The following is a 27015-nucleotide window of genomic DNA, read 5'->3' on the forward strand; positions in this document are numbered from 1 at the left end:
GTCTCGTTTTAGGTTTCAGCTTTTAGTTAGTTTTAGTGGTTTTAGTCCATTCGTTCTCCACCATTCTCTTTACACACGTTTACGTTGCATCGCGCACGTAACAGATCGCGCGCGCGGCCGCTTCCGGGAAAGTGCAAATGGATTTTTAAATCGCGACGCGCACCGCGGATTCAACATGGTGGCGATCAGCTGTCTTCTGTCACAATGACGTTCGCGACGAGTCCACAAACCGATAAAATTTAATTGACCCGATCGGCGTGGAGCGTGCACGCGTTTACGAACGATCGCGGATACGAAGTCGCGGGCCGCGCAACGAACGGCAACGTGTGACACGTGTCGTCATCGAATCCGTAACCTTTTCGGAGAGCTGAGCTGAGTGCTGACGAAGGCGACTCCTCCGCACAAGGGGGAAGCGACGCGCCTCGCTTGAAGTGAGCGGCGAGTGTACGCACGCAAAAAGCAATATGGTGACCGTCAGGGGACAGTCGTGAGCGCACACGGGGGATGTTTAATAATATTTATCGTTGTCGGCAACGTGCGTCGGTGAACGCGAGTGATGAACTTGACGTGACCGAGGGCCTCTCGCTAGGCTAAAACAATCCGGGCACCATGTGCGATGTGTGCGTTGATTTTCACGATCTTCTACTCTCCTGTAAGTGGATAATATCGCACCCACAGTAGCGTTGGCTCCCCCCCGCCGATTCTTAACCTATCCGAGCGGATTCGCGTTCGCGGCCGAGATCTCGCTGATGGATTTCACCTTCGAGGAAGTTAATTTGGCGGAACGGTGAAACGCCGTCGCGACGCGTTCTCGCTTCTTTATTATCGGGACGTCTTGTCCACGTGAAATACGATCGAATGGGATAGCGTTTTATAACCTTAATCGTCGGTCGAGTCTTTCGTTGAAAGACCGAGAGGCCGAGAACGTCGCTTTGTTCTTACCAACGTCTTTTACATTCCGCATCATTTTCCTAAACGGATAAATAATCTTTCGTTATATATAATTTTCAACCGAACGTTACACTGCCGCTTTTTGAATTACGTAGGAGTTTTCGAACAAAAGCAGCACGTTTTCTTAAGTCTTTCTACCTGTGTAGATTCACTTTAATCTTGATTTAATATATTTTTTATGTTTTCCTAGCTCTTAAAAAAAGATGAAGAGCATTAAACAAATTAAAGTCCACATTGGTAGAAACGTGAACATTAGACACGTGGATTGTATAACGATTGTTTTCCGATGAAGCTCATCGGAAAATCTCGTAGGTTCGAAAACATTCATTCAATGAGCATTGTCGGAAATTCTCCACTGGAGATTTTACGATTTTACGATTTATCTTTTGATACTCTAAAGCGATTATACGACTGGTATTCGTTTGATGTTGTAAATTCATTCATATAAACTTGTTGAATGAATTGTTTAATTTATTTATTTGTAAAATTTAAATTTTATATTTGTTATTTTCGAGATATTGTATGTTTGTTGGATAACCTAACATTTTACGTTTCTTTATTTATGTCGCGCGAGATGAAAGATTATCTGATAAAAAAACATATTCTTTTGTGAATAGTATTTTAAGTTTGTACCGATTTTCTTTGTGAGTCCTGATAAATTATTTTTTTAGATGACGAACGTTCGTCGAAGGAGCAAGATGCATTGGCAACATTGTATGTAACAGATGTGGACACGACATTGCATTATGTTAATCAGTGGGTGCAAAGGTATATTATTCGATTTAATTAACTTTAATACTTTCTTTTATGTCTTTGTTTGTTAATTTTTTCACAAAACTAAGAATAATATATCAATTTATTAGGACAGAAAGAATAATTTAGTATTAAAGAACAAAAGGAGTATCTAATCAAAATGTAAATAAAGTAATCAAATATTGATAAAAAAAATAGTCTAGATATAAAGATATATGAAGTAACTCTACCAATTAGAAGTACTAAAAAAATTATTATTGTACTGATAATCCTTGCATATTCTTAGTTAGATTTTATATTATTTCTTACGCTGAGAAATGAAATTTTTTATGTGTAACACAGTTCTATCACATAAATTAATTTGTCCAGAATGTTATAAATTGGATAAGAATCTGTGGAAAGTTGTTTCAACAAATTAATTAAAATCATGTCTTTACAACCAATATTTGTAATGAATGTTTATTAACTCCTTATAGCGAACGGGTTAAGCTTTTATAATTATTTTTATATTGTTATTATCGTAATTATTAATCATGCAATATCATTATTTTTATGATTTCTTCTTTTCTAGACAATGTATGTGCTGTTACCGCGAAATTAAAAATTTTGATCGATTTATAAGGCTAACTCAGAGTGTCGTGCTCTGTACGTTACAACAATTACAAGTTATACAGCAAAATGAACAGCAGGGAGATGTGGCTAAGGAGACGCCTAAGGATGGAAAGGATGAGGAAGAGAAAAATAATAAGCGAAAATCTAACGACAATGCAGAGCACGCACAAGTGGAAATTCAGACGAAACAAGGATTGTGGTCTCAGTATGAAAAGGAAAGATTGTTTCATCTACTTTCGAAAATTTTTTTACTCAACTTTCCTCTCTATATTGCAATGAAACACGGCGGTGTAATTAACCCTTTAGCTCCCGTCAAGGTAAAACTTTTATCCAGTTTATTACTTATTTGCATCCTAGATCGATTAATAACGTTGATTATTTTATAAATTAATAGGACGAAGGTGGTTACTGTGAGCCGCACGACCCCGAAGTACCGGCGCCTTTGATCCGCGCGGTATCTATATTTTGCCATCAAGGAGGCTTTAATTTGGTATCCGCTTGTTTCGACATGGAAAGCACACTGCCTGTTAGCCTTGCGCATTCTATGGTTGCAGTTATTTGTAATCTGAAACTTTGGTTGAACTATGCCAGTGTCATTCAACTGTTTATACCATTCCGCAGTCGTGTTATGAAGTATATGTGTCGTTTAGAGGATAAGGAACTGCGTACACCAGCTGTTAGGACCATGGCAGGTATGTTTCTGAAATTAAAAGCATACACGTGTACTGTATTGTTGATTCGCATTTGCGAATATATAAACTAATTCTTCATTTCTATATGAACACCTACATTTTTTGTTGCATGTTTAGATTTTATGTGGACTGCTGTAAAGGATCCGATAGACTCTGTATTACCAAGTTTCGATCGTGATGGGCTCGACTTGGCATTTAAATATTTTACTAGTACAACTCTGACTATGAGGCTGGCTGGAGTAGCTCAAATAAATGCTCACATTACCGCGTCTAATGAGGTCTGCAACAACGAGGCTGTTGCCGAGGTCGAACAAGTAGGACACGCGCTTGCTGCTTGGCTGACCGAAAACAACATTATAGCTCATATATTCGGACCAAACTTACACGTAGAGGTTATTAAACAGAGTCATATTATATTAAGCTTTTTGGCTATGGAAGGTAGAATTACATCCTCAGACATGGACACTATGTGGCAAGCGGCACAGTTGAAGCATTGCGGTCGTCCGGTATACGATCTGTTGGCGCCTTTGGTCAAACATTTAGCTCCTACCCCTGTACTTCACTTGTACTCTCTGCTAGGCAAATTGGAACCTAAGGATCACACAGAACAGAGTTTGTTTCTTGCATCAGCTTTAATCAAATTTATTTGGACATCCGGTCGCTCAGCTTATCCAAGAGGCTTAGTAATGAAGAACAGAGAAATTTTAAGGAGTACTGGAAGTGGAGTTGGTGGAAGTAGTAGCAGTGATCCAAGCGGAATGGATGGTAGCAGTCCAGAGGATGATGAAGAGGAACCTAGTCCAACGTTATCAGATGGACCATCACCTAGAAAGCAAGCCAGAGGCTACAGCAGTGATGGCGAAGGTCTGTAACTCGTTAAATAAAATCTTGGTCTGTTTGTTTACATTTTGTTTGTATACTTGTAGGACATTATAAAGGAAAGGATCTGACAACTACCACTATCGAATCAAGTCTTAATGATATTGAAGGCCTGAATTCCGATAAGTTTGAATGTAACAGAGAATTAACCAAGGATTCCTCGACGAATGTCATTCGAGATGAGGTAAAGAGCAAACAGAGCGGATCTGACGCTGAAGCGGACACGGAGAAATCTAATACGGAGGAAATGTTTGTACATGAGAAGAAAAAGCGAAAAATCCTGCGCAAACGAAAGAGACCACAGAAGCGCTCTTTAAGTGCCGTTGAGAAAACCTTGGAAGATATCGTTGGTCAAGATACGAAATCAAAAGATCTTCTCGTAGATGGGAAAAGCAGAACGGAAGATATGCTAAATAGTAGTCTAGATGCTTTGGCCTCCTTGGACGAGCCAAAAAGCGTCGACGCGTTGGATCGCGTTAAGCAACAAGCGATGGCTTTAGATCCAAATGAACAACAAGTTCCAACCACGGCAGCTTTATTGAGACGCAATAAAAATAAATATATGTCTATAGTAGGATATAATGTGGATCGAACGGCCGATTCGGGAGATAGTTCGCACGATGAGGATGATAGCGATGTAGCGGGTGTACTTGCTGCTGCGGATGGTCCTGGCGCGGTGATATCTGAGCTTGCTGGTTTGGTGCATGCGTCTGGTCCTACATTTTTACCTTCAGGATTGGATGAGATGCTCTCCGACGAAGAAGGTTCATACAGCAGTAGAATATCGAACAAAAGTGAAAAAAACATGGCCGATTTTGACGGAGAAGAGAGCGGTTGCGAAGAGGAACTGGCACAATTAGCCGCTCGCCATTTAACTGCTATCCAAATGCAAGCTTATCATCCTCATCATTCACACTCAACTATGACGATTAGAAGATCAGTCTGTCAACAGTCGCAAGTGCGAACCGCCCGACAAGCGGCCACGAGATTGAGCTCGCAGTTTAATTTGGATACAGTTTGCAAACCGGGTAACACGCTGCTATGGGATCTACTTCAAGACGATAAGATAGGTCAACTAGGAGAAGGTCTAGCCTTGGAAGCGGAAAAAGCGCTATGTAATCTTTTATGCTTCAATGTTGATCGCTTGATTCCAATGAAGTTCATAGAAGGCTGCTTAGAGAATTTGGCGACCAATCGTTCTGTGGTTATATCTCTAAGACTATTGCCAAAATTGCTCGCGAGTTTTCAACAATTCGGTGCGATGGACGCGCATACGATTACAACCTGGGCTGATCGTGAACGTGGCATGATGAAACATTTCTTTAACAATTTGAAAACTTACACCGGTATAGGACCGAAAAATAATTTATATTCGCATCAAACAGAGATACAAGTTAGATTACAATTTCTGTCATCAATATTCTCACCATTAGGTTCACCCGATTGTTTTCGCTTGAACTTAGAACAAGTGGATATATTATGGCAATGCTTGTCACAGGATCCGGTTTGTGCGGATGAACTCTTCAGTTGGTTACTCAGCCAAGCAAAATCTACGGAGCAGCATGCTTTAGGGATGGATACGTTGAAACACCTGTGCATGCGCAAGTTACCGAGTCTACCACCAGAAACCATCAGTATGACAGGCCTGAGTCTGTTCCAACAATTGTGCAACCTGGCACGTTTGGCAGCGGCGCACATGGATAGACCACTCAGGGATATAGATTCGGTAGGCATGGATTTCCTGTGGCGAATTGCCCTGAAAGCGAAAAGCACAGATGTCAGTATGGCAGCTATACAATATCTCAACGGCTATTACATGTCACGACAACTGACACAAGAGGCGGAATTTGTATCGCAATGCATGACGCATCTTGCGGCGGCCAGTGCCGATCTCGAAATTAACGAAGAAGCAAGTCTGCGTTGCATACAACGCGCTTTACTCCTATTGAGGACGCATTTGGAAGCTTTTCGAAAACGGTACGCCTATCATTTGCGTCGCTGGGTGTTGGAAGGCAGAGGTGCCGCCAGTCATGTAGCCATGAACACGTCTGAGAAAGGCCAACAATTAAGAATCTTTGTGCAGCCCGCTGGTATACCAGAGAAGACGAGTTTCACTCTTCTTAATACCGATTATGTAGCAGATTTGCGGGCCGAAGTCGCTAAATGGTGGGACGACATGCAGAACGCTCAAGAAAAATCAGCAGTTTCCGCAAACGCTGTTCAAAATGGTGGATCGGTTTTAGGATCGTTGCTTACCGATGGTCCTATCAGGATGATTACCCAAGGTCAGGAATTGACTATCGAATTTGATGAGAAAACCTTACAAGAGATGGGCTTCAAGGATGGGCAATTGGTATTCATTTCACCCGGTGCCAGTAGAGGGAATGGTGGCCGTTGTAGCAAACGAGATATGGATTCGCCCTCGTTATTACCACCTCCACCTAGAGAGTCTTTACCGACTTTATTATTACTTCGACCGCAGTATTTCGAGCAATTGTTTACGCTTATGAGAACACTTAGCGCCATGAAAACGACAGTGAAAGGAGGCCAAGAAATTCCTCATACAAAGGCACAAGTACTCTCGAGAAGAGTTTGGGACACACTCACCTTACTACCCACAAGTCCAACATTGTTGCGAGGTTTTCAGAAACTCGGCGAAACTTCTCTTCAAGAATTACTTGATCCAGCGAGTCCGCAGAAGTTGATGTATTCACTTTACATAGTCGAGTCCCTGAGTCGGCGAGGTACAACGAATCAGCCATCGTCTAGTAATCCCACTGCATCGACGACGATACACGAAGGTGGTGGCGACGCGGACGACAATTATGATGATAAGGAAAAAGATGTGGCTTGGTCTACCTTATTTGTGCAATATGGTGGACTCCGGCATCTTTTTGATATCTTTATGTCAGGCTGTTTGGAGCAGGGAGATGGCAGTGAATGGCAACAGGATTGTCTCGCTAGTTTGTTAAAGCAACTTTGTTATCTCGGTGTCATAAAAGAAGAGAAAAAACGTAACAAAACGGACAAGCCATTGTTAGTGCCCAAGCTGAGCGAAGCAATGTTGAAAATGATGAACGTCGACACAGTGATGCCAAGAATAACGAGCATTTTAAATGATGCTTCGTTACCGCTTGATCCAAATCATTACAATACTGGACTTTTTGGTCGATCCCAAGTGATACATTATGCCATGGCACTACTAGTTTGTTGGGTGCACAGTGATCCGGCAGTCAGACAATATTTATTCTCGTCATCCGAACCGTTTGGGAAAACGTGGCTGCGCAGACTGATATTGGAAGATCCTGAGCCGGCAGTGAGACGCGAAGTATGTACGGCTTTATACAGATTATGCTTGGGTAGTACTGGCGCCCAAGATAGCTCAGATGATAGCTCAGATCAGATGCCAGGATTGATCGTGCCCATGTTAAATACTTTATTGGAACATCTTGTGATCGCCGAAGCTATGCAGCCTTCTCATCGCAAGCCAGATCTGCCACTGCATCTACACACCGTTTTAGATGAAGGAAAGGAACCTTATGGACCAGCTTGCAAAGATTATTTTTGGTTGGTATGTCGTTTGGTAGATTCTCTTCCGGACGAGGCAATTCGAGAAAGCTCAGCGGATGACACCTCCGGTACTACAGTCGATCTCGAAACATTGGCCATCCGGGTGATTGATTCCGTGCTCGACAGAGAACATCTAGAGACACGGCATAACACGGTGGAAGATGACGCTCTGGTCGGACTGATCAATCTCACATGTAACATAATGACACATAATCCACCCTGTAAGCAGGGTAAGATCGGTCAGAATTTATTAAATCAAGTGTTTGATTTTCTGTTTGCCTTGCCTAGTCCACGAAGTAAGCATGTACCCAAATGTAAAAGCCAGGCATCCAGATCAGCGGCTTTCGATCTCTTAGTCGAGTTGGTGAAATCTGCGCCTGATAATTATAGGATTTTACATGAAAAACTCCTTGTCCAACATCGTCCAGGACCACACTCCCCGTATCCGTGGGATTATTGGCCTCACGAGGATGGACGATCGGATTGTGGCTATGTAGGCTTGACAAATCTGGGCGCGACATGTTACATGGCTAGTTGTATGCAGCATCTATATATGATGCCACAGGCGCGCATTTCTATATTGGGCGCTGATTGTAGTCGTGCGAATAAGCACCAGTTGACCTTACGAGAACTACAGAGAATGTTCGCTTACTTGTTGGAGTCGGAAAGAAAAGCGTATAACCCAAGAAGTTTTTGTCGCGTATATACAATGAACCATGAGCCACTCAACACTGGTGAGCAAAAAGACATGGCTGAATTTTTCATCGATTTAGTTTCCAAATTAGAGGAAATGACGTCCGACCTAAAGAATCTGGTCAAGACATTGTTCTGCGGCGTGATATCTAACAATGTCGTCTCGCTTGATTGCGAGCACGTTAGCAGAACTTTGGAGGAGTTTTATACCGTCCGATGCCAAGTAGCAGATATGCGGAATCTTTATGAAAGTTTAGACGAAGTCACGGTCAAGGATACGCTGGAGGGCGACAACATGTACACGTGTTCGCAGTGCGGTAAGAAAGCGCGAGCCGAGAAGCGAGCATGTTTCAAGAAGCTACCCCATATATTGTGTTTTAATACAATGCGCTATACCTTTAACATGGGTACCATGCTAAAAGAAAAAGTCAACACGCATTTTAGTTTTCCACTTAGATTGGATATGTCCGGTTACGTTGAGAAGAAACTCATGCCACAACACTATCAGGATGAGAAGAAAGCAGCATCCGAGAAGAGAAAATCCGAGAACGATGGACATTCCAAGTCGGATGATGCAGAGAAAGAGGAGGAGGATGTGGAGCATTATCAGTACGATCTGATCGGCGTGACCGTTCACACAGGAACGGCGGATGGCGGGCATTATTATAGTTTCATCCGAGATCGCACGTCTCCCAACAAAGACAAATGGTTTCTGTTCAATGACGCCGAGGTCAAACCATTCGATCCGAATCAGATCGCGGCCGAATGTTTCGGCGGCGAGATGACCAGCAAGACATACGATTCAGTGACAGACAAGTTTATGGACTTTAGCTTTGAAAAAACTAACTCGGCGTACATGTTATTTTACGAATGGTGCGCCAATCCTGGTGAACAAGTAAAAGAGGAAGAGGCGACCGTCTCGAGTCCAGCTACTGACAATACTGATAATAATACCGGGCGATCCTCGTCGTCTTCCCTGGTGCGCAATAATATGAATAAATTACCGCCACTGGAACTCAACAAGGAGCTCGAAGACTGGATTTGGCAGGACAACATGCACTTCCTACAAGACAAAAATATATTTGAACATACGTATTTTGGATTTATGTGGCAGATATGCGGCTACATACCACAAACGTTACTCTCCGTACAACCAGATATCACGGAGATGTCTGCGGAGTTATCCACGTCCTTCTTTATGGAGACGTTTATACACGCCAAGGAAAAGCCAACGATGGTGCAATGGGTGGAATTGCTGACGAAACAGTTCAACGGCTCGGCTGGCGCGTGTGCGAGATTCCTCGAGCGAATGGCCGGCAACTCGTGGTGGCCTATTCAGATTCTAGTCAAGTGCCCTAATCAAATGGTTAGGCAGATGTTTCAACGGCTATGCATTCATGTGATTCAACGATTACGCGCTACACAGGCACCCCTGTACCTCCTCTGTGATGAAGAAAACGATGTCAGCACCGTTGGCACACGATCTTGCGTTACGCGTTTCGTCAGAATGTTGTTGTCACTCATGGAACACGCCAAGCAACACCTTAAACATCTTACCGAATATTTTAGCTTCTTGTATGAATTCAGCAAGATGGGCGATGACGAGGCTGTTTTCTTAATCAGAGTGCAAGCCATTTCCACGATGGTAAATTTTTATCTCGGGCATAAGACGCATGAATTCGTCGACGCGGTCAGCGAAGAGGAAGAAGAAGAGGAGATCGTGACCGTGCCCTCGGAAAAACTCCGACCTGCTTCTCTGGACAAGATGATCACGCTGATAGCATATCTGGTCGAACGCAGCAGAGGACAAGATCACAGATTGGCGCTATCGCAATCGGACCTAAGTGCTGTAGCGGGTGGCAAAGGCTTTCCCTTTTTATATCAGCAGACACGAGATGTTATAAATCTCACTCAAACAAGGAATTTGATTCATTCATTGTGTCGTTGGAATGATAGATTGGCAATACATGTAGTAACAATGATATTTCAGGCGATAATGAAGCATACTGATGTGTGCCAGCCATTCTTCAAATTGTTGACGCTGCTGACAGAAAGTTCAGGGTTGAGCGGACTGCCTTGCATGACTCAATTGATTCTCGGTAGAGTATGGGAAGCGGCAAGAGTCGCTCCGCACGGTGCACTCGAGTGGCTAGCTCTCGCAGTCACGAGAAGTAAACTTGCCCACGCCTGGGTACTGCAAGAGCTCAATACGTGGCTACAACATTACCTTCTCGAGCACTCCAATCAAAGAGTTCGCTCGGCCGCTGCTTTTTTATTGGTATCCTTAGTTCCGTCTACGCATTTTAGACAGGGTTACCGTACCGCTCATCGTCATAGTTTAGGCTGCAATACATCTAGAGAATTTCAACTATCGCCTGAAGCTACTTTGATATTACATCAGATATTTACGGCACTCTTGAGATTGCTTCAGCCCGCACGACATTACATCGACATACAAACTCACGGTACAATGAAGCTCACTGCCTACTTCGCATTGCTCACATACTGCGTAGTCTCTAAGACCGAAAAATTAATGGTAAGTAAATCGACACACACACAGACACACACATGCCCGCGCGCGCGTATACACAAATAATCTTATAGTTTCAGCAAGAAAGGTCAAATTTAACATATGTTTTGCAGTTCGGCCAATATCTTAACGATCTATGGACACTTTTCCATCCAAAGCTATCGGAACCAAGCATTCCGGTGCATCATAATAAGCAAGCAGTACTTTTGTTCTGGTATCACGTCTGCTCCGATTGTCCAGAGAATGTTGCTATGATACTTCACAATCCGCACATAACTAAAAATATAGCATTTAATTACATACTGTGAGTGTTACAATCTTGTCTTCACAATCTTTATATTTGTTCGTATATCACAGCAATTTTGCATCAATGTTAAAATTATTGTACATCATTTGAGAATAATATGCAATAACGATATGAGATATTACTTCATTTTTGCATATTATCCCGAAAGATTGTAATAGAATGCGAAGAGTTAACGTAAAATACTTATTGTATTTCTAGTGTTATTTTTTTTATTAATTTCAGAGCTGATCACGAAGACCAGGATGTCGTGTTATTTAATAGAGTTATGTTACCCGCATATTACGGTCTTTTGAGGCTTTGTTGTCAACAATCGCGTACATTTACAAGACAGTTGGCCGCACATCAAAATATTCAATGGGCTTTTAAAAACATCACTCCCCATCCTACTCAGTATTCAACTGTAAGCTTTTCGTAAATTAAGCTTTGTATCAGAGACGGGCATTATTTGTTTATAAATTCTGATTCATTAAGATAAAGTTTTACTCCTAATATGATATTTTATTTTCTTTTTCTATATACAGGCAGTGGATGAATTATTTAAATTGATGCAATTGTTAGTCGCGAGGCATCCTGATCAAACAGAACAAGAAGAGGCAGAAATCGCGTCATTCAGAAGAGGCACGCTGTCCTCCTATTTGCAAGGACTCGATGGTCGTTCGTGTTGGGCAACTCTCATTTCTGCTTTTCGGTATGTACAAGTATCAATAACTATATTTTAATTACGAAAAATGTTAAAAGACGTGAATGATACGATTAAATATACTCTAAATGAAATATGTTCTAGATGATGTTGATTTGATGACATTAAAAGTCAAAAAGCCTAATATAACGACCATCTATTTTTGTTCTTTAGAATTCTCATTGAATCGGATGACGATCGTTTGTATGTTGTGTACAATGGTGGCTTAAGTATGGCTCTCGAAGCTTTTCATATGCTACATATCATGTATCACGAAGCAACGGCATGTCACGTTGCCGGTGATCTGGCAGAATTGATCGCTATTATTGTCGAACTCGTGCGTTGCGTTCGTACCGCAAGGGACGGACCGGACGCTAGAAACATTTTGGCTAATTGTAAGGAATGGCCCGATATACTACGTAAACTGGCGACACTACTGAACACGTACAACCCGCCGGATATGAGAAATCTGGCTATAGACCTTTTGAAAGAGCTGGTCATGCTCGTTCCTGCCGAAGCAATACTGATCCTAGCACCGTTGCTCTCACACTGCCACGCAGCTCTTCAAGAGTCTCATGCTGCTGTCCCTCCCGGACCGTACCTCCCGAGAAGGTCTACTCCGCCCGGAAAGATGCCTACGAGACCCGCCAGGCCAATGGTACAAATGGCGGTACCTCACTCTCAATTGGAGGCGTCAAAAGGAGTAGATCCGGAGTATGACAGCGCTCTGCTTGAATTTTATTTACCTTATCACGAGCTCATAGACGTAATGTGCAGATTAGCGATTAATAACGATTGTATGACAGATTCGTTAGTGAATTTAAGTGCTATGCTTGGATTCGAAGGTGAGTACACGATACATGACGTGCATAAGTACGCGATTGTGATCCTGGTTTATTTTACACTTGCAGGTGTACCTTTGCACTTGGCTCTGTTTCCGAGGCTGTGGTTGGACGTGCACGCCGCTACGCACATAGACAGAAAGCACATTGCATCTCTCCTTTGTTCTTCCTACACCGTGGATTATGTGGATGCTGTGTTACTAGACGAAAGATCGTCTTTGGGAGTACCGGCAATACATGCCTTCCTCAAAACTTTCTTTCCGAAGCTGGCTAATCATGTGTTGACTGAGCAAACATGTTTACTCATCGACAATCTGGTTAGTTCGCTGACGACGATGGTGGAAGCAGTAGATGTTGAGGCATCGGCGCATAGACTGACCGGTGATTTGCGCGCCTTGGCTCTCGTTTATAGCAGTAGCACAAGACTGAAACCACCCTCCAGCTTGCTACCGGCTTTAGAAACCTTATTGTCGCGAACTCGGACTATTACAGTGAAGGAGAATCGTTCATCGCCGGAAATAGAAACGCCTTCCAAAAGACGGAAATTGTGCAGCGATAGCGAGCCGACCGACACGGATCTATGTGCGCCGATTAAAGACATCGACACGGAGAACAACATCTCCGAGACAGAGATGGACAAAGCGGACGCAACAAACGATACAATGTCTTCCGATTCCGGGGACGACAAGGTCGCCGCCACCGCCAGACACAAGTCGGGCAATGTTCAGGCGGAGGCTATCGCCACTAGCATCAGCGATTCTGTGTCGCCGCCGAGTTTGGTTACCACCGCTAATAGTTGTACAAATCAATTGCGTTGCTCGTTGACCAATGTCTCGTGGCTCGAAATGCTGGAGAAGACCATTGTCGATCTTCAAACGATCGTGCAAGTGCAAAGCAAGAATAATTAATCGCGTGTGATCGGTGGGATGCAGGCGGAGTGCTCTCTAGACAGCGTAACGTACAGAACTAACGACCAATTCTACGACCTGTAACTGCATGTGATCCTTTATGCCGATAGAATTTAAACGGTGTGTCTTCTGCGCTCCTTCGAAATCGGATATAACTTAGTACATATTGTATCGTATGTATATGTATCTCGAAGCCGCGATTTACTTTCCAAATATAAGAGAATAAGATATTTTCGTTACTTGACATAAGTTACATTCGAATATGAAGTCGGAGAGTTGCGTATCGCCGTCGTATCTGGACTTGAATAATTTTCTCATCTAAACGTTCGTTAGTGCTGTGAGATAAAATTACTCGTCTCTCCTGGCAGAAGCACGATGTGCGCACTTCAATGTGCAATAACATCGTAAACCATCCAGTATTCAGAAAGCGCAATGTGTGTGGTCTTAATTAAACTTTAAGATACTTTAAACACGCTATATCTCTCAGAAAATTATGTTGATATCCTTAATTATTTCGATGATTTCGCGCTATATTTGTGTATGAAAGGAATCACAGGGTTTTAAGAAATTATTAAAGTAAACATATAAGAGAATACATTTAATAACTGGTCAAAATTTCTTTTTTATATACTTATTACTGATTTTTTGCTCGTTCTTTTGTTCATTTTGACCTATGTACGATGATATATATCGTGATTAATATTTCATATATCAGTTTTCGACAGGAATTGTCTCTCAACTCGAAATTTTTTCTTCAAACATTATTTTCTAAAATATTTTTCCAAGATCATACCATCATATTTTATGTACCTCATTCTGTAACATCTATTCTATTTGTATTATCTATTTATCAATAATCTAATTTCAGAAAAAATTTGTTAAATCTGCCAATCTTCCGAACTGTTTTGCCTTCGTTGTAAAAACAAGTATTTTTGTTGACGCGTAATCGATCGTTAGGAAAGAGAGGTAAAACGAGAGTTTATTAAGACATACGAATAATTATGATTAGTTTGAACTTAATGCAGAACTTAATCCACACCGAAGAGATCTGTAATTCATGCGGAGTATTAGAAATCTAAGTTCTTAGGGAATTGACGTAGGATTGTAACGGAGTTCGCTAGCGTATTTATTTATTTTCGATACGGCGCGTTTTGGTGGTAGTCGTGTGATGGTATCATGTCTACCTCACTTCGCTCTCGCTATTCGCGTCGCTTACTTATGCTAAGCTAAAAATCGACGCTTGTTGCAACCAATTATTACAACTTTTCTACAACCACCGGCCGACTTTCTCAAAATTAAAAACATCTCACATCACAAATGAACAATCACTCGTGAAAAATTTCCAATAAGTGCTAAACATTCAAGCTGACATATCTATTTCCTATTCAATATACACTGCGGTCATTTTCAGCACATAGCGTTTTCATTATCGTCGAGCTTTACCGATTAAAATGGTACTAAGATAGCATCTCGTCCAATCGTGGTTTCTGAGTATTCGCTGCACTCATTGAATTAAGATGGCAAAAGCCAGAAATTGCGTTAATCATATTGTTCGATCACATTTTACAAAAATGTACCATGATCCACAATAATCATTATCCTCTATGATCCATAATCATGTAAGCGCGGCTAATAATTTATATAAATCATTTTGTTTCTAAAATTTAATGACGTGTCTTTTGCGCTCCTTCAAAATTGGATATAATCCTTAGTAATATTCTTAATAATAGGTACAACGAGAAATTTTCACATTTATTTAGTTTTTTTACTTATTATTTTTCTATTTACAATATATTTCTTTACAATAAATATTAAGCAAGATTGGAAAAAATACATTAAAATACGAAATAAGAATATAAATAATTCCAAAATATGTTGAGATGAATTAATTCTGTTATTTTTCTTTTCTCATATTATAAATTTACGAAATGGCCTCCTTTATATACGATACAACAATTAATTGTAAAAATTCTGCAGAAATCGCGTTCGATTCCATTTGATCTCTAATTCTACTTCATTTAGTACCAAATGACAATTAAGAAAATAAACAGAATTTGGTATATTTTGATGTCATCGAATACAACGAAAAAACTGATTTATCTTGATTATAGAATACACGGGAGAAGAAAGATTGACGTAATTTCTCGCTTATGACGCTATGATAGTCGTATTAAATCGTGTAGTGAGCTATACGTAATCAAATGCAATTTATCAGAATTGGTCAAGAATTTGAAAAAAGTTTGCAGAGAAGATGTATGGATAAAGGAAATGCGCTGATTATCTTTCAACCCGGCGTTATCAAGGTGAAGTACGACAAACCCTAAATTATAAACATTATTTTCATAATCGCTGTTTATCGTTGTAATTAAAAAATTTTATACTTTTAATACTTTTCGTGTAATGAGCCAAATTATTAATATGTTTCAGATCCAAAGATGAAACATGATTAAAAATATATAGCAAAAATTTTATGTTATTACGACTTGATCTTTTAGATCATTGGAGTTGAATTTCATCTTAGTAATTATTCTGTGCTACATGTTTTTACCTTGATAGCGCTGGCGGAAAACTTTTCCTGCATTATCATCAATGCTCTCGTTCTCTAAATGTTCCATAAGCGATTCTGCATGCGCTCCAGATCCAAGAACACAAATGCACGACGATCGATAGGCAAAACGTTTATCCGCTTGACGCATTGTATAATTATCTTAAATGTCGCTACATTTCGATGTACTTGTAACGAAAATGAAGGAGGAATGGGAGGAATGTTGGCTCTTTCTCTGTCTCTCTCTCTCTTTCTCTTTCTCACGCTGTCTCTGTCTATCTCTGCCTCTCTCCAGGCGATGCGATCACTTTTATCATATATATGTATTCGACAATCGATTTAAATGTATCACATGTACGAACTCGTATGTGATGAGCTTTAATCATGGCACGATCATGTAATAAGGCATCATTCCCAATCAACAATCACAATATTAAAAAAATATTTTGAAAAATATTTATTTAGTGTAAAAATATTAAATAAATGTTTCAAAAATATTTTTTTAAATATTGTATATGTTGATTGAGTTTATTCTCTCTTAGTTACGTTCTTGTACGTTTCCTGTGTTTGAGATTAGAAAAGGAAACGTTTAGCGCAAACAGGATTATGGGCAAAACAAATCTTTGATTGCGATTAAATTTCACAACCTGTACATTTATATTTGACTAACTCCTAATAAGATCAATACGTCGAATCGGTTGGTTTTAATTAATGCATCAACGTTACGATGTGCAACATTTTCATAGCTCCATGAATATTTGTCTAGTCAATACACCATTTATATCCATCTTTACAACATTAATAAGGATTCTGTGTGTACACGCGTAAACAACAAACACTCGGCAGACATAAATTCTGGAGCTGAATAGTTTCACATCGATTAGATTTTAATGACGTATATAAGGTATCCTAAAATCAATATTTTTTTTAACAACAGTTTCTTTGACCAATATCGAATCGCATTTGTTTTTTTTAACAAAAACATTTAAAAGACAATGTCATCTAAAACAATTTTCCAGATATCATGTGTATAATAAATTCCAATTAAATCTCTATAAAGGAAAATCATTCAAGATTGAAAATATAATTTTGTTATCTTGACTTTCTTCAGAGTTCGCGAGAAGTCTCTCTTTATAATCGTTTACAATTTGAAAATTATTGATATCGACATTCCCGTCAATTAAAATACATTTACATTTTACAAACTAACAAAAAAATTTATTATCAAATGGACATTTGGTGATTTTGGGATATTTATATATACATTGTATATGTGTATAGGATGTTCCATTTTAAATGCCTACGTAAATATATATATTGAGAAAATAATATATTAAATTTAGTAAATATATTAAATATTTTGAAAATAAATCATTTTTTAAATAAAAATTTAATCAAGAAATTGCTTGGTTTAGAAGAGAACATAATAAAATAGAAATAAAGTAATTTAATTCTTCTAAACGTTAAAAAGATGCGTATGCTCAATATCTTTTTCAATACTTTGAATAGGCATTTAAAATGGCACGTACTGTATAGGCAATTTCGACTTAACAAAAGCGAGATTTAAGTCACATTTGTCTGTAAAGAAAGCATCTGTAAAAGCATTTACAAGTACTGTAACGATTAAACTGTGCGATAATAGCACATTAGCGCCTTTGTGCCCTCCGCATTGTGATGTTGGGAACGATTTGTAAACGTATGAAAACAAAAGGCATTCGCGATGACGTGATTATCAAGATTGTATAAAAAAATATTTGAGCGCGTTATTGTGGATTCTTTTTACTTCCCCGGTCGCGATTCTATCCATTTCTCACAACGGAATTCTCATCGAAATCATCTCGCCAGATCTTCAATGTGCATCTAACAAATATTCATTTCCGTATTCATTATCTCATTAAGATATATAGTTTTTCGAGCGATAAACAATAAAAGTCTCTTCATTTAAAAAATAAAATGTCTGTTCTGCTATGCAACCTGCATTAGAAATATAACACAGTATATTTTGTGTATTGTATTTTATGTTATTGCGTACGTATTTATGACGCTAATAGCAAAAATAGAACGTGATCTATTCCGTTTATTATAGATCTGGGAAACGGGTGTAATATAATGTGAAATTCGAGAATGAAATATAAAATCTTACGGACCCTGAAAAATTTTTCTTAGAATTCTTCATAGATACAATTTTTCAGAATTTCCATAATACATAATTCTTTGGAAAATTTTTCTCACAAATTTTTAATACGAATTAGAACACTTTTCAAAAGCGTTGAAAAAATCTATATCTCTGCTAAATTTAATTCATTCCAGAATTCTTTAAATATACATATGTAAATTCTGAAATATTCTAAGATTTCTAAGATTTTTTTTTTAATTTTTTAAACAATATAACGTACGTTTTATTTAAATAATTATACTACATACACTGTGTGCTTATTTTTGTAATCAATGTGTTATTTATAATATTCCCTTATTAGCAGAATTTATTATATTTCTGCTCCTCTTTTTGCTAACAAAATTTATAACACATTTTGCAAAATCTGTTTTCGATAAATTTAGCTATAGTAATTTGAATTTTACTCGCTTTTACTAAACTTAAAATATATCTAATATATCTACTTATAATATATTCATTTCATATATTTTTATTTTTTCATATATTTATTTTACATTATTTATTTATATGTTTATTAAGTTTACTTCAATAAATGTATATTAATTAAAATATAAAAAACAGACCTAAAGATACCTTTACATGCAGTAAACAGTGGAGCAACAATTATCGAAACGTCAGAGCAGAGAAAAATCTGAAAGAAGCCATGCCGGACTTTTTCTGTTACCGTCAAAATCGCCCGTACACTACCGCCAGTACATCCATTTTTCAGTTTGAGAACTACGTGACTACATACATTTTCTGACACTACCGATAAAATCGTATCGTCGAAAATAGATGTGGTTCATCTTTGTGCTAAACCCTCAAGACAGGAGGAAGGATAGTTTAATGAGTCTTTGAACAAAAAAAATTTTAATTTTGCATCTCCTACATATGTACATAAAAGTTGTTGAATTTTAAGGATTAAAAAAAAGCTTTTTCTGACTTTTTCTTATTAAATATTTTATGTAAGTTTTTGGAATCTAAAGTGCGACGATTCGTATTATGTATTTATCGCGATTACATTTCAAAAAGAAATGTGAGGAAAAAATCGGCATGGCCTTTCTCAAGTTTCTTTTTGATCAGAGCATGCGCAGTGATATGTTTAATCATTTTAATTGAAATGCATTGGACGCAATGTATGGGCACTACTGGTAATGAAATCCTGTAATTTACATTATGTAATGTAAATAAATATAATTTCAGCGTTTTATATTAAGACGGTAGTGTATATCAAAACGTAATTTCTCTTAATTTACGATTTTTTTATTTAAAAAGAACTATTTTTTATTAAAAAGTAGCTGGAATTAGGAGATTCAAAATCATGCGCAATAAGTTTCTACGAAGATGTTGTATTTCGATGCTTGATGCTCCCATGTAAAAACACTTTTACAATTAGCCAATCGCATTCGATCGAGTCTGCGCGACGCTCACCATGATCGCGTTCTTGGTGTTTTTGTTATGAAAACGATCAGCTGTGAGAGTACTGAGGATTTTCTTCGTACCGGCTACTTGTTCGCGACGAGGCAAGTTTCGGATCGATCAAAACAACTAGCAACTAGACGGTAACGTTCCTCTTCCCGCGCGAATGACAAACGTCAAAGCGTCGAACGCGCTGATGATCCGCATCTTATCCGCGACGTCCGAGTCGCGTGCGCCAACGTGACCGTGCAACGATTTGAAGGAGGTTTCTTATCGCTGCGGTAGGTTTCAGTAGATTCTTGCCGTGGAATCGCGCTGCTCGTTAGCGTGGCTAATTTATAGGGCGACGAGAAACGACGCGCGACAGCCTCCGACTACACCGACTCCGCCTCGCGGTGTCCCATCGTGGGAAAGATAACGTGTCATCGTTGGCACACAGATGATAACCGAATATACTCTCGTCCTGCGTCAAGTCCTACGAAAATGGCCTCCTCGGAAATTGATGATTTCTTGGCGGGGCCACTGGTCACCTGGGTGAGTCTCCTCAGTTAAGAAACTCTGATGTTTTCCTAAGTCTGTTCCTTGTAGCTGAACTTCTTGTGTACATTTCATTTTTTTCTCTTTTTTTTTTTAACGTAAAAGGAAAAGGAGGAAAGATGAATTGTAAAAGAAATTTAGCTAAAACGAACAGACCTGTTGTTGATGCATGAGAAAGTATGATAGGATTGCTATGAGAAAGTATGATAGGATATTGCTATGATTCTATGCTAAACTATAGTTGCTTTCCATTTTCACAGGAGTAATGCTGAAGTTAAAGTTATTTTGAATACTTTATGCTTAGATAATGGTGTCACTACTTGCTTACTTTGTTGACAAAGTTATCGCATAACAACACAGATTTATAATCTCTCTTAATGTGAATTAACAAGAGGTTTGTTTTTTATTCCTAGAATTCTCTTTCTCACTTTTACCAAAAATCAAACATACTCGTCTCATTTTAAGTTCCACAGTGTATACTAGTTTAGCTATAAAAAACAAACGTAATACAAATGAAATGAACATGCATTAAACCAAGTCATGAGGTTTATTCTTTTTAGCTAAAGTTCTTGCACGTCTTATTTTTCTTCCTTTTCTCTCTACTTTGGAGAGAAAAAGAGAAAAAAATGAACCATGCAAGAAGTTCAGCTAAAAAGAACTGGTCTGTGATATCACAAATGAGAATTATCTGAAAATTTTTTGTATAAATGGAAAGCAACTTACATATTGCGATTTGATCACATTAATCATGTATTCTTTTTGTGTTGCTTTAGTTTGCTAGCTGTTTGGAAGACCCCAATGTATTGGCGAACTATGAAGACTTAGTAGATGGAGTCTTATTGCATAGTGTCTTCCTACAGATGTGAGTCTTTTAATATACTATAAGATATTGGATGCTCTTTCCATCTTTGGCAACACAAGTGTCATTCTATCTTTGTTACTGAAAAGAAACATAAAATGATGCTTGTGTCACTTTGTGTCATTAAATGGAAAGCATCCATTTAGTTATATCAATGCAATTGTCATGGAACATTGTTAAAATATAATATTTGATTTTTATTGTAGCAATCCAGAGCCACTGCATGATGAAGTAGTGCCGTCCAATAATAATCCCGTTATTCGTACGAAAAATTTAAAGACCGTGATACAAAATATGAAGCAGTTTTATGAGGAAGAGTTGGATCATGTGATTTTAAAATTACCCGACGTTGCAAATTTGGGAAAGGAGCCAGAGTTGTACATAGCGGATATGAAGTTATTGCTGTTATTACTTCTTGGATGTGCTGTCCAGTGTCCGAATAAGGAAAAGTTTATTACCAAGATAAAAACTTTACACGTTGACATGCAGCTTGCGATAGTAGAGTGCATTAAACAGGTATTATATCAGTTAAAGTTACTACTAGATACAGTTAAAAGATAGATACTACTACAAACTAAATTAATAGAATTGAAAAGATAATATTAGTGAAATTTATACAATGATGTACATATCTTGATCCAGGTTACGGATCACCAAGATATAGTCATTACGCAGGATGCTATGGAAAATGCAAATATGGGTTATCTGTTTGTCCAAATAAAAAAATGGATTCAAGAATTGGATTTATATCGGGAGGTACATGCCAATCTCTTATTTGTACAAAATCTATAGGTGTTCGATATTACAGTTATATGATATTACATTTTGCAAAAAAACAGAAATGGAGGGACACAGTGTTAGATGATAGCGTTGAACGAAATGATTCGTCTATCAGTGCGGAATCTGAAGACATAAGTAAGGTGCAACAATCCCATCCTGTCACTAAAACGGAAAGAGAAGATAATCATCATTATGCGGTTGAATTGGCTGATTGGAAATCTAAAGTTCGAAAACAGCGTCAAGAATTGTACATATTTTGTAAAATATTTAACTTCCTATTTACTTTATTATAGAATGCTCTATAAATCGAAGTTTAACTAGCAAAAGATTAAATTTTTATAAACAAAATGAATAGAAAATAGAATAAATAATTTTTATTTGTTGCATTTATTTCAAGAAAAATTATATTTGTATATTAGAATTTACATGACACTGTATATTTATGTTACTACTATCTATTAATAAGATATTTGATTAATATTTATAGTTATTTAATTAATATTGTTTTATTAAAGTTTTAAAAATAATATACGATTGCAAATAATTGTTACAAAAAGAATTATACCAATAATATTTAATGTAATTTGGTATTTGATGGTATAATCATATTTACATAATTTTTACAGAGAAGAAAAAACGGAAGCTCTTCTCGAATGTAAGGAAGAACTAGAGCATAATAAAGCATTGCTTGTAAAACTAAGACAAGAGGTAATATATACTGAGTAATATATATTGAATTTACATGTTTATAGTGAATATATGACATTTATAATTTTAGAATCAAGAGTTGATGCACGAAGCTCGTACTGCTAAATCATACAGAGATGAATTGGATGCTGTAATTGAAAGAGCAGACAGAGCAGACCGTTTAGAAATAGAAGTAACACGATATAGAGAAAAACTTACAGATATCGAATTTTATAAAACTCGGATAGAAGAGCTACGTGAAGATAATAGGTAACATATTTTTAATATTGTACAATCTAATACTTGAACAATATGAGTAAAGTAATTGTAATACATTTAATGACTGATGTTATACATTTAAGAGTTTTAATGGAGACTAGAGAAATGCTTGAAGAACAATTAAGTTCGTCAAGAAACAGAGCAGACAAAGTATTGGAGCTTGAATCAGAAATTATTAAGTACAAGCAATTACTTAACGATATGGCATTGGTAAGAACTTCAAGAACTTTATAATATTATGAATAGATAACGTGCATAATGAGATATAACAGAAAATTGTTTACAGGAACGTGCTGCTGATAAAGAAAAATATCAAGAGCTTGTTGAAGAAAATACGCAACTGCATCAATTAACAAAAGCTGCTGCTAGTGAGGCTGCATTAGCTGGATCTAGTGACTCTGAAGAACCAGGTAAACTTGCGTTTTAAAAAATTTTATCATTAACAAAATAATTATTTTTTTCAAATGAAGATGATTGAGTGACATTTAATTAATGTCTTTAGTGCACAATGATAATAGACTGTCCGAACAATTAACAAGCAATGCTCAGGCACGAGCATTAAAATTAGAATTGGAAAATCGCCGTTTGAGTACTTTAATCGATTCATTGAAAGAAAGTTCATTCCATGAAAATTCCTCTCGCGTTTTGGAATTGGAAAAGGAAAAAAAGAAGCTTTCGTTGAAGATTGAATCATTGAACGATAATAAAGAAAGACTTACACAACAAAATACTGATTTGGAATTAGTCTGCAAGCAAGCATTGGAAGAAAATAAGAAACTTCAGAACACTCTAAAAAATCAACGAACTTCTTTTGAGAAGCAACAACAAGAAGTCCAAGTACATTAGATCAAATTACACTTTTCTAAATATTTCGTTTTTAGTATTGATGGACTTATACTTTTTTTCTTGCCATATTTAGACCCTCCATATGAAAATGATGGAATTGGAAAAAAATTATGATACTGCAGTGAAAGAGAAACAACGTGTTCAACTATTATTAGAGAGCGTGCAACGACGTGCTGATGATTTAGAACGCACTCTAGAAACGACAAATCAAAAAGTTGAAGAATTAAAACTCATCGAAAACAACATCAACGATATTAATTCCAAGTGCCTTGATCTCGAAACTAGACTAACAGCGACGGAGAAAGAGAAAGACGCTGCGCAACGTGATATTCACAAATACAGAGAAACAATTGAGGTGAATATTAATTGCTGAATATAATGAGTATTGTAACAAAGATGTAAACAATTTTGCGTAATATTTTAGGAAAAAGATGTAGCCTTAGATAAAGCAACAAATACAATTGAAGTTTTGGAAAAGAAAATAGGACAACTTGAACAGGAGTTGCAAGAGTGTGTTACGCAAATATCAAGGTGTGTGAGGAAATATATTTTTTTTATATAATTTATATTTTTTAAATAATATTTTAAATATTATATATAAAACTATCTTTGTTTTAGATTGCAAGAAATTGAACGATCTAGCAAAGAGCTCGATTCACGAGCTGCGATCGATAGAGAAACTTTAGAGATACTTCAATCTAATCTTGTCGCAGAAAAGCTAAGCAATCAACAATTGTATACGGTTTTGGAAAAACTCGGCCTTAGTGATAATATATTGTTGTCCCAACCTCTGGAGACTATATTGGAAAGGTGAATAAAGTGAAATAAATTCTAAAAGAGATTCACTCTTTTTGGTAATTTGTAATTATGCGTATATATTTATGTTGCAGAATTGCCCAAATACCAGAAGTGATAAATCATATTAAAAAATCTTTCGTATCAGAGAGTAATGAGGAAACGACGTCTGATTCTGCAACTTGCACTGACAAGGAAAGCGATGTTAAAACCTTAGAGACCGTGATAGAACCTTTAAAGGTACTTACTTTTAAAACATATCACAATTGTTGTTTGTATTTTATATTTTATTATCCAATTTTAGAGAGAACTGGAACACTTACAAATAAAAGCATCTATGTCTGAAACAGCAATGGAGAATTTGTTATCCGAGAATGCAAAACTTCAAGTTCATATAACAACGTTACAATCGCAAAGCAATTCGTTAACCGTACAACACACCGCGTTGCAATTGGCCAATTCGCAACTTATTGCAGAGAAAGAAGAAGTATTTGTTTCTATAATTTATCATATAATTTTTAATAATTTTAAATAAAATTTTATTTATATGTTTAACCATCATATTCGTGTATCTAGCTATTGAAAGAACGTAGTACACAGCAGAACGTATATTCCGCACTACTTCATGATCAGAACACCTTACAATCCTTACATGAACAGCTTAATAACGAATATGAAAATTTACGTCGTGAACGGGATGCTCTTAAATCGAATTTAAGAGACGTGAAGAATGAAAACAGAACGTTGCGGGAGACTTGTGAGAGATTAGAGACGAGAAGTGAAACACTACAATCTGAACGGGAAGCCTTGATTAACAACACAAAAAGTTTAAATAATTTGCGAGGGGAACATTCTAAGTTGAAGGTATCTATAAAAAATAACTAAAACATCTGATTATACAATACACAAATTTTGTTTTATTAATAACTTAAAATACAATTTTTTAAAATAATATCTATAAAAATACTCTAGGATGACTTTAGAAATCTATACACTGCGAGTGAAAGATTGAAAGCGGAATATAGAAACTTGCAAGATGATTACAGAAAGAATAAAATCGAGATGAACCGCCTCAGCTTAAAACAGACTGAAATGCAGGGCGAACTTAGTATCAAAGACGAACAATGTTCAGATCTGAAATTAGAAGTCAATAGCCTTCATGAACGATGTGATGTACGAATATAATTTTATAACTATTACAGTTGTAATACAGTTATTGATTATGAAAAATATTAGAATGCATGTTGTTTCTTTTCTTTTTAAAGAGATTATTAGAGATGAATTCTGGATTGGATAATGACAGACGTTCCTTAATGGAGCACATAAGTTTATTATTTACACAATACCACGAACTTTTAACACATTCGCTTCAAGATAAGGAGCATTATCATATGGAAGAAAAACTGTTTGCGTTAGTATAAGCAGCTTATTATCTTTTTACAATATCATGCTTTTTTAACGCATCAACTTTTTTAAAGCATTAATTATGTTAATAATTCTTATTTAACAATAACTCATTTTATTATTATGTGTGCAACAGGGATAAAGTTAATCACTTGTACAGACAAAAAGAAAAATTGGAAGACAAAATTATGGAGCACTACAGAAAATTGAACAGCTGCACTACCAAGAAGTATGTTTAGCAGGAAATTATAATTTTATAATCCATATCTATCAATTTTATATAAGATACATCTTGCTCTTATTATAACTTGCATATGTATTTTAATATAGGAAGGGTTTTGGAGCTAGTTTAGTTCGCAGAGTTAGAAAAGCCGGATCGGAACTTCTCAATAAGGTGAATAACTAATTATACATAATAATAACAAAATATATTATACTTCTTGCACCACAACATTTTTATATTTCCTTGCTGATTAATTTCTTTATTTAATATACCCTGTATATCTTGATAATTATTTCTAAATGATGTAATCAAAGTGACAATAATATGACTTGTTTATATTAGAATCGACGTTCATGGGCCGAAGATTCCAAGCAATCGGACAGTAAAACATACGAGTCGGACACATGCGGAAACGATTCAGATGCTAGTACTGACGACTACCGTTTACCTGGTAAATAATTTCTTAGAATAAATGAGATTTAATTCATCGATTACTGACAATATCAACAATACAATTTCTATCTTTTTTTCAGGACCGAGCAGAGTTTTTGGATCAGACGCACTTGGACATGCTGGAACTAGAAGAACAGTGTACTATACTGACGATTCCCCACCATCATCTGCTTCTTTACCTGTAAGGAATAACTATATGATAATAACAATAATAATAACAAATTTATCATGTCGAAGAAAATACAATATTTATTAAGGAAATCTCTGAAACATAGACGGAGAGGCTACTAAGCGAGTCCTTCCAGGAACAAGGAGATAACTCTGCGCAGATGGAGACGAATTTAAAATCGGAAACACAAACTGAGTCACGTCCCTTTTTGATTTATAATAAAGTATCAGCAGTCATAAACGAATCCAAGAACATTAGCAGTCCGATGAAGGATGCAGTGCAAGATGAAGCACTTACGGAACCCTCCGCTGATAAAGAGCCAAAGACTGGCAGTCCGATATGGTACGAGTATGGTTGTGTATAAATTTCCACATTGATGCTTCCATTAGTATGCCCGAAACAAGAGAAAGAAGAGAGAGAGAGAGAGAGAGAGAGAGAGAGAGAGAGA

The 27015-nt window shown here is 37.3% G+C and overlaps 2 protein-coding genes across 2 annotated transcripts; both read left to right on the forward strand.

Moving 5' to 3' along the window:
- The first annotated feature begins 445 nt into the window (after positions 1–445).
- Positions 446–13968, forward strand: LOC108745599 (ubiquitin carboxyl-terminal hydrolase 34). The gene is made up of 11 exons (XM_018481848.1): positions 446–652; positions 1623–1719; positions 2276–2633; positions 2711–3008; positions 3126–3872; positions 3935–10686; positions 10794–10984; positions 11210–11387; positions 11509–11675; positions 11841–12511; positions 12578–13968. The coding sequence occupies exons 1-11, from the start codon at positions 610–612 to the stop codon at positions 13414–13416; spliced, it is 10341 nt and encodes a 3446-aa protein (XP_018337350.1). The 5' UTR covers positions 446–609; the 3' UTR covers positions 13417–13968.
- A 5591-nt stretch (positions 13969–19559) lies between these two features.
- LOC108745417 (girdin) lies at positions 19560–27009 on the forward strand. The gene is made up of 23 exons (XM_018481559.1): positions 19560–20069; positions 20846–20934; positions 21138–21447; positions 21574–21687; positions 21771–21958; positions 22338–22419; positions 22490–22668; positions 22761–22887; positions 22964–23087; positions 23180–23514; positions 23597–23878; positions 23948–24054; positions 24142–24333; positions 24414–24558; positions 24623–24805; positions 24895–25182; positions 25291–25491; positions 25584–25729; positions 25859–25951; positions 26053–26116; positions 26288–26396; positions 26479–26579; positions 26674–27009. Exons 1-23 carry the CDS (start codon positions 20019–20021, stop codon positions 26929–26931), a joined length of 3768 nt encoding a protein of 1255 aa, XP_018337061.1. The 5' UTR covers positions 19560–20018; the 3' UTR covers positions 26932–27009.
- Positions 27010–27015: the final 6 nt, after the last annotated feature.

The sequence above is a fragment of the Trachymyrmex septentrionalis genome, unplaced genomic scaffold, assembly GCF_001594115.1.
Source record: "Trachymyrmex septentrionalis isolate Tsep2-gDNA-1 unplaced genomic scaffold, Tsep1.0 scaffold14, whole genome shotgun sequence".
NCBI classification, from domain to species: Eukaryota; Metazoa; Arthropoda; class Insecta; order Hymenoptera; family Formicidae; genus Trachymyrmex; species Trachymyrmex septentrionalis.

Bases quoted from the DNA above. Each gene is read 5' to 3' on its own strand.
- LOC108745417 (XM_018481559.1), top strand. From the start codon at position 20,019: ATGGCCTCCTCGGAAATTGATGATTTCTTGGCGGGGCCACTGGTCACC. The intron at 21,448-21,573 runs GTATTATATCAG...ATCTTGATCCAG, and splicing joins TAGTAGAGTGCATTAAACAG to GTTACGGATCACCAAGATAT. The intron at 25,183-25,290 runs GTATCTATAAAA...AAAATACTCTAG, and splicing joins GGGAACATTCTAAGTTGAAG to GATGACTTTAGAAATCTATA.
- LOC108745599 (XM_018481848.1), top strand. From the start codon at position 610: ATGTGCGATGTGTGCGTTGATTTTCACGATCTTCTACTCTCCT. The intron at 2,634-2,710 runs GTAAAACTTTTA...ATAAATTAATAG, and splicing joins ACCCTTTAGCTCCCGTCAAG to GACGAAGGTGGTTACTGTGA. The intron at 12,512-12,577 runs GTGAGTACACGA...TTACACTTGCAG, and splicing joins TGCTATGCTTGGATTCGAAG to GTGTACCTTTGCACTTGGCT.